Source organism: Miscanthus floridulus, chromosome 8 (genome assembly GCF_019320115.1).
Source record: "Miscanthus floridulus cultivar M001 chromosome 8, ASM1932011v1, whole genome shotgun sequence".
In the NCBI taxonomy this organism is placed as follows: domain Eukaryota; kingdom Viridiplantae; phylum Streptophyta; class Magnoliopsida; order Poales; family Poaceae; genus Miscanthus; species Miscanthus floridulus.
The window spans coordinates 28403562-28411577 of record NC_089587.1 but is presented as its reverse complement, the minus strand read 5'-3'; the positions used below and the strand labels follow the sequence as shown (position 1 = coordinate 28411577).

General features: G+C 46.0%; 1 protein-coding gene across 1 annotated transcript; it reads right to left on the bottom strand.

Moving 5' to 3' along the window:
• Nucleotides 1-1504: 1504 nt before the first annotated feature.
• On the bottom strand, nt 1505-3766 carry LOC136468763 (zinc finger BED domain-containing protein DAYSLEEPER-like). The gene has a single exon (XM_066467215.1). The coding sequence runs from the start codon at nt 3764-3766 to the stop codon at nt 1505-1507; it is 2262 nt and encodes a 753-aa protein (XP_066323312.1).
• Between the last annotated feature and the right edge of the window lie 4250 nt (nt 3767-8016).

The window sequence follows — 8016 nt, the reverse complement described above, 5'->3', positions numbered from 1 at the left end:
AGTAGGGCAAGCATGGTGCAATGCTACATGGCTACGCAGGTAAGATGGGCAGAAGATGTGCGGTTTGTCGAGGTGACGGCCAGGTTTAGGGAGCTGAGTGTGCAATTTGGAAGTACCCACAACCAGAATTTTAGACTTCTCCTTCTCATGTGGGCTTTTCCTAGTGTTTTTAGCATTCAAAATTTAGTCTAAACTTTCCCTACCAAATGTCTCCTAGTGAGGACTACCATGTACTATGACTAGTGGTATTGTTTTATTACTACTTAAAAACACTAGGAGAATTCCATCATTTTGGTAGTGACCAGGACCTAAATGAGAACTTATGACAAATTCGAGGACTGCCAGTGAAATTTACTCTTATATAAAAATATTTCATAATGTATCCAATTTAACCAATTTAAAGTCCTACATATTTTTGTTCTTTGGTATAAGCTTGGTAAAAGTTAGTATAGTTTGACTTATGAAAAAACTGGATCCCTTATATTTTAGAACAGAGGGAGTATACCATAACGACAAATAGACCGGTTCTGGGCTTCACTGTATCCCTTGGGTTTGAAAAATTAGCCAGTCCATCCAATGCAAACACCAGGTAATAGATGGGCTAATAAGTCCCCAAGTAGTTGTTTGGCAACTAATTGGCAAAAGTAGCTAATTGGGGCTAATAGGAACAACATGTTGAGAAAATTCCTTTTTTGAGGAAGGAGAAAAATTCTAAAATGCCCTGTTCGTGGTGTAGAAGCAAGTGTAGGAGCAGCTGGAGCCGCAAGAACTCGTGCCAAACAAACTGAGTTTTGTCAGGTTCTAGACATCCAAGGTATATCTGTTAAATTTTCTCATGTTTTTAGTGGATGGGTCATATTTGGTTCCCTATATAACGTCAACTAGTTTAATTTGACCTGCCTGCTTATAGGGTACGGAGTACTAGCTACCTCCAGTAGCAGCTAGCAACAATCCGAAATAAAAATAAAGGACTTGTACTCTGATGTGTGTGGTCTAGTCCTGGGCATCGGGCCGGCCCGGCCCGGCACGGCACGGTCACGGGCCGGCACGGCACGATGGCTATCGGGCCAAGGAGGCACGCCGTGCCCTGCGGGCCGTGCCTCATCGGCCTGCGGGCCTGGCCTTCGGCCCAGGCACGGGCCTGTGGGCCATTTTTCGTGCCGTGCTGGCCCGTGAGGCACGGCAAAAATAACAGGCCGTGCCAGCCCACAGCCCGTTAAATCTAAAACACCTCCAAATAAACATCTCAATCCATTCAAATATCAAAAAGAGCTGTTTTGTGCAATGCTGTCTCATTAAAAACCTACCTAGGTAAAACTCACCCTTGTGAGAAACCCTAGGCAGGAAAAAAGAGTGCAGCCAGCTCCAAATGTCTTAATCTTACATAGTTATTACAGACCATTGTTCAAAGGTTCAAATGAAAACTAAGCAAGTGAGTGAGGGACACATCCACTCTCAACTCACACAAAAGTACTCCAACACTCCCAGCCAACCAATGCCACTGTCAGCCACCAGATCCATCATCTTCACCTTCTGGTTCATCCAGGAACAGATTCTCGAATGCATCTTCAATTTCCTTGGTATCAGCAGCTTTATGTTGTTCCCTCTTCTCTCCTAGCTCCCAGTCCTTCAACAAGGTCAGCATCTCAACATGTTCTGGTTTCAAGCTCCGGCGCCGTTCTTCTAGGATCCTCCCTGCTAAGCTGAAACAAGACTCTGAAGAACAAGTGGAAACAGGAACTGACATGATATCTCTGGCCATAATAGCCAGGATAGGATAGGTTAGTTTGTGGTCCTTCCACCACAGAAGAATGTCAAAACCATCCTCATAAGCAGTTATGCAGTCGCTGTCCAAATAGCTTGAAAGTTCAGAAGCAGTAGAGTGAGAAGAAGAACAGGCAGTGCCACTGGAAGGACCAGGCAGACCTGATCCTCCAAAAATTACCCCCCAAGCCTGTTTTCTCTTACCAGTGGGTGGGGTAGGACCAGCAACCCTTTGTGACCTGGTTGCACCAAACTTTCTCAAATATTTCTCAAACATTTTATGCAACTCAGTTTTCAAATCAGCATAGTAAGTAGTGTAATCAGTACCAGTATATTCAGTAAGTAAATGGAGGACCCTTTGCATACCTCTCAGCTTAGCTCTAGGGTCAAGAATGAATGCAAATGAGTATAAGAGAGGAATGTCCTTCCAATACTTGAGAAATTTATGCTGCATAGGGTACACAAAGGGTCTAAGATTAACATCTCTTTCACATGCATGCAAATGAGCTGCAATCTCCAGAACATGGTGCAGCACAAGAGGACTGGTAGGATAATAAACACCAGACAGTGTAACAGTAGAGTCATAAAATACTTCCAGGAACTCCAATATTTTCCCAGCCACGTGCCAATGGGCTGGAGACAACAGTGCAGAACCATAATTTAAATTTATGAACACAGAAAATACTTCACTGTAAGGAACCAAGTGTTTTAGCATGAGATAAGTAGCATTCCATCTAACATCCATGTCTAAGCCAAATTTTCTAGGTCTCATACCTTTAGCTTCACAGTAGTTTCTAAACATATCAATTCTTTGATTAGAGGAGTTCAAGAAATTAATTGCAGTTCTAAAATCCTCTATATAAGGTTTGATTCTTTTTAGTCCAGATTTGACTATCAGATTAATAATGTGACAAGCACAGCGTTGATGCACAAGACTGTAACCAGGTGCAGGATCATCAGGTGCAGGATCACAACCAAGATAACCAGCAAACATGGGTGTCAAAGTTTCCATAGCCTTAGCATTAGAAGATGCATTATCTAAAGTGATAGAAAAGATTTTATCAACCAAGCCATACTCCTCAACAACAGATGCAATGGAAGCAGAAATGTTTTCACCAGAATGCTTAACTTGAATCAACCTAAGACCAACAATCTTCTTTTGCAATTCCCAATCAGCATTCACATAGTGAGCAACAACAGATATGTAATCCTCTTTAGCATTACCAGACCATATGTCAGAAGTCAAAGCAACAGATGCAGAAGCATGCATACAGTTCCTAATCATAGCACGACGTTCAGCAAATAACTTATCCAGATCTCTAGTGGTGGTTCTTCTAGATGATCTAACAAATCTTGGGTTATAAGAATTTTTAATATATTCCTCAAATGCATCAGTGTCACCAAAACCAAGAGGAAGATCAAGCCTAGCAATCAATCTACATAGTTCAGTTCTAGCAACAGCAGGATCATAGTTCCAATTATGCAAAGACCCATCAGCATTAAAAGCTAGTCGAGACTGAACCCTAGAAGCATTATCAAGTTTCTGTTTGCAAGATTTTTGGTGCCTAAGAATGTGACCAGTACCAGCAGTAGATCTAGCACTCAACACAGTTCTACACATCTTACATATAGCTCTAACACGCACATCGACACCATTAATCTTCTCATAAACCTCCTCAAAGTCACCCCAGCACTGAGACTTGCGCTTACCAAGTCCAGAAACAGCACCAGAGGAAGGAGTACGAGTACCATTACCATCAGCATTACCATTAACACCAGTGTAGTTGGAGTGGGTGTTGGAGTCCACCGTCCTTGTCCCCGTTGCCCCTGCATCGACGGCATCGACGTTGATCGCCGGCTGTGTCCCGCGGGTGGCATCATCAAACACCGCAAAGGGGTCATGGCCGTCGTCGTCGTGCTCCGGGGACAGCCCAGCCACGACCAAGTCATCGTCGCCAGTCACAGGGAACATGGCACCATCGCCCTGCGAGTCACACGCCATGGGGCCCTCGGCCGCGGACGGCTGAACTCCAGCACCGTTCCTCAACGGTGCGCGGCTACAGCTTGGCCGCGGTGCCATTGCCCGTCGTCCGTCTACGCCAAGGCTAGTTGATGACGAGGCATCGGCAGCAGACCTGCAAAGAAAAAGAACACGCAAAGAAGAAAAGGATGAGAAAATGATCCCAAAAACAGAATCAAAACACTGAGAAACGTATAGATCTAGGGGCTAAGGTTAGGGTTACGAATGGGGATGGACTTGCCTGCGCAACCGGAGCCGGATGAGAAAATGATCCCAAAAACAGAATCAAAACACTGAGAAACGTATAGATCTAGGGGCTAGGGTTAGGGTTACGAATGGGGATGGACTTGCCTGAGCAACCGGAGCCCGGCGCCGGAGAAGACGAGGGCCACACAAGGGCAAGACGGGATTAAGAAGGACGGCGAGCGACGGTGGAAGAGAGACAGGGAGGCGGACTCACATGTTCATCGACAAACAGAGGAGAAGGAGTAAAAAGGAAGACGGAGAGGGACTGAGGGAGCAGGGAACTCAGGGAGAGCTGGAGAGGTGATGGAGCGGCGGTGATATCACCGGATCTAAGGACGACGGTCGCACCGGCGACGAAGATGGATCGACGAGAGGAGGCGAAGATGGACCGAGCGGGTGTCGAGTGCGGCTGCGGTTGGGAGGCGAATGGGATTAGGGTTAGGGTGTCGAGTGCGGCTACGGCCTGCGGTTGGGAGGCGAGGCGAATGGGGTTAGGGTTAGGGTGATGGAGCGGCGGCGATATCACCGGATCCAAGGACGACGGTCGCACCGGCGACGAAGATGGATCGACGAGAGGAGGCGAAGATGGACCGAGCGGGTGTCGAGTGCGGCTGCGGTTGGGAGGCGAATGGGATTAGGGTTAGGGTGTCGATGTCGATGCGGGACCCACAGGATACCCCATAAGGGAGAGAGAATATCTAGTCCAACTAGGATTCTCCCCATGTAATCTTAGTAGTATAGCTATTAAGTAATCCTACTAGGATATCTCATTGTAAACGGACTAGGACTCTGGCCTCCTGACTATATAAAGGAGGGCAGGACTCCTAAGACGGGAGGATCATTGTACAACACAACACTTGACAATCAATCCAACGCAAAGGCTAACGCCGACTAGACATAAGGTTATTACTCGATCTACGATCGAGGGCCTGAACCAGGATAAATCGACTGTGTCTTGCGTTAACCATCGAGTTCGGCATACGCCGAAGCCCGAACATACTGCCCCGGGTACCCCCGTGGCAGGCTATCGGTGGTAAAACATCGACAGCTGGCGCGCCAGGTAGGGGATTTCGGCGACTTTGCATCCGAGAACTCGATGGACCTCGACAACATAATCTTCCCGACGGGATCAACTTTCATCTTCGGCTCATGGATCTGCGAGGCAGACAACAACGGCAAGCTTCAGGGCCATCTCCTCAAAGATCCAGATCATCATAAAGAATTTCATATTTCACCAACTACAACGGATCAGCTCACCAGAAGATTCGCACAGCTCACAGTATCCGATTCAAATCAGATTTCACGGCCACTCGTATCCGATTCAAATTCAAACATCAAGGCGAAGTTTTATTCGAGTGCTTTCAAGAAACCGAGTTCTTTTTTGGCAAGATTCCAGAGCACAACCCAAAACAACTCGGATTACCCTTAGAGTTCTTCCAAGAAGTCGAGTTCTTTTCCATTTGGGCTCGACAACATGGCAAAATCCTATCAGGGACAGTTCGAAAAATCTTTCAATCCAAGATGCGGGATACCACTGACAGGAGCTCAGGAGGGTCTCGTGCTAATAATAACATCCCAAGACTGCATCATCCACTGGCCAGGTTCGGTTCCTGAGGATAGCGGTACCCAACTAGTCGGCACGACGACGACAGCAATTCTACCCTACCAAGAAGGAGACTCGATCTACGACACCGAGGCATCCACCAAAGTTATTAGCAACTCCGACAGCATGAAAACTAACGCCAATAACAGAACGTCTCATGCACGAGAAGTGCTCATGGTTTGATGACCGCGGTCACCATTAAATCCCCCAGAAGCACCTGATGTCAGATCATCAGATGAATCAGAATCTAACATATCACCTTTTGCCCAAGGCTATGACGGAGAAACAGATAGTCAGAAACAAGCTAGAGAAAGAAAAAACAAGTTGAAGCAAGGGCGTCAACACCGTGCTAGGCAGCGTAGGGAAGCTTGGATCAGATACGAGTCAGAATTGGCTGAGTACGACAAAAGAAAATCGCAACGAGAAGTCGAGGGGAGACGCACGGCGAATACACCTTACGATAAGATTCGAGAAGCATTAGAAGAACTCGGAAAAACTTCACATCCCAGTGAGAAGTATGAACAGCTCCGGGACTTGCTCCGATCGACGATCCCGAAAATGCATGAAGAGAGAACTCGATCAAGACTACCCGCCAGATCAACAACCCACAGGCAAGAAGATCAAAATCAAAGGAAATCCGCTTTCGAAAGACTTGGGCCGGGTGGAAGCCATGACGAAGGAAGTAGGAAGGAACATAATCAAGGCCACCGATTTGAACAACCAAGGAAGACTAAGAGTAGGGTACCTACCCAGACAATCTCGCAAGATTATTCCCGTCAGAACGACAGTTGGCCAGAAGAAGGTGCCGAATCCAAATTCAAAGAAACCAAGACACATGACAGATTCCCCTGTTTCGCGAACAGGCTTGCATTGGTACGATTACCTCACAAATTCAAACCGTCTAACCACTCCAAGTATGATGGCAAAACCGAACCAAGGCAATGGCTCAGAATATATTCACAATCAATTGAACTAGCCGGAGGAGACGACGATATCAAAACCCTGTTCTTTCCCATGGCACTGGAAGCCATGCCTCTCCAATGGTTCGACAAACTGAACCCAGGATCTATCAAAAATTGGGAGGATTTGCAAAGAGCTTTTTGTGAGAATTTTGCAGGAATCATTACACATCCAATCACCCATGCAGAATTAAAAGGACTCAAGCAAAAGGGAGGTGAAAGTCTCAGAAATTACTATCGATGATTCGGCGAACTACGAGCTCAAGTGCATGACATAACCGAACGAGAAGTAATTGAAGCTTTCTCTCATGGAATCATGGCTAGGTGGCAATTTCAAGACTTCTGCAAAGAAAATCCGAGAAATAATGAAGAATTCAGACGAACAGTAGAAAAGATGATTACTGCAGAAGAAAAAACACGAGAAAGGTTCCCGGAAAGAAACAACCAAGACAACTCGGACAAGCAAAATCATCGAAATAGCAGACATCAAGAAAGAAAACGCAGACCAGACAATACTGTGGCAATGGCCGACAAATCAAAGAAGTTTACCAAACCCAGAAGATATGATGACATTGAAAACATACATTGCCCATTGCACCCTAGTGGGAGGCACACCATCGGAAATTGCTATACTTTCAAAGATCGATACACAAGAAAAGATAGTAAGGAAGACACCAAAGAGGACAATCAGAAAAGAGAAGAAGACAACCACGAGGACAAAGGATTCCAAAAACCTAGGGGAACGGTAGCAGTGATTTTCTCAGGGGCTCCGGATTGCAGAAGCAAACATCAAGAAAAACTAGCACTGCGAACCATTATGACAGCAGAACCGGCTACACCAAGATACCTCAATTGGTCACAGTATCCTATCCAATTCACCAGAGAAGACCAATGGACTAGCGTGGGAAACGCAGGCCATTATCCATTGGTTCTGGATCCGACTATAGCTGGTATGACCGTCACCAAAGTACTAATCGATGGAGGAGCTGGGCTTAACATCATCTTTTCAGAAACTCTAAGGAAAATGGGACTACAACTCGCCGGGATGATTACACCAACAAGCACACCTTTTTACGGAATAGTACCCGGCAAAGCAGCCATGCCACTCGGACAAATTACTTTACCTGTTACCTTTGGAACTCCTTCAAACTACCGAACATAGTTTATCAAATTCGAAGTCGCCGACTTCGATTCATCATATCATGCAATCCTAGGACGTCCAGCACTGGCCAAATTCATGGCAATACCACATTATCCGTACTTACTGCTTAAGATGCCAGGACCCCACGGTATCCTTTCTCTTCGAAGCGATTTAAAGCGCGCTTTTGACTGCGATGTTTAGGCGATCCAAATTGCAGCTAAAGCACAAGCTGACAATGGAAGAAAAGAAATAGTCGCAATCGCTGCAGAAACAAGCCAAGAAG

Bases quoted from the DNA above. Each gene is read 5' to 3' on its own strand.
- LOC136468763 (XM_066467215.1), bottom strand. From the start codon at position 3,766: ATGGCGTGTGACTCGCAGGGCGATGGTGCCATGTTCCCTGTGACTGGC.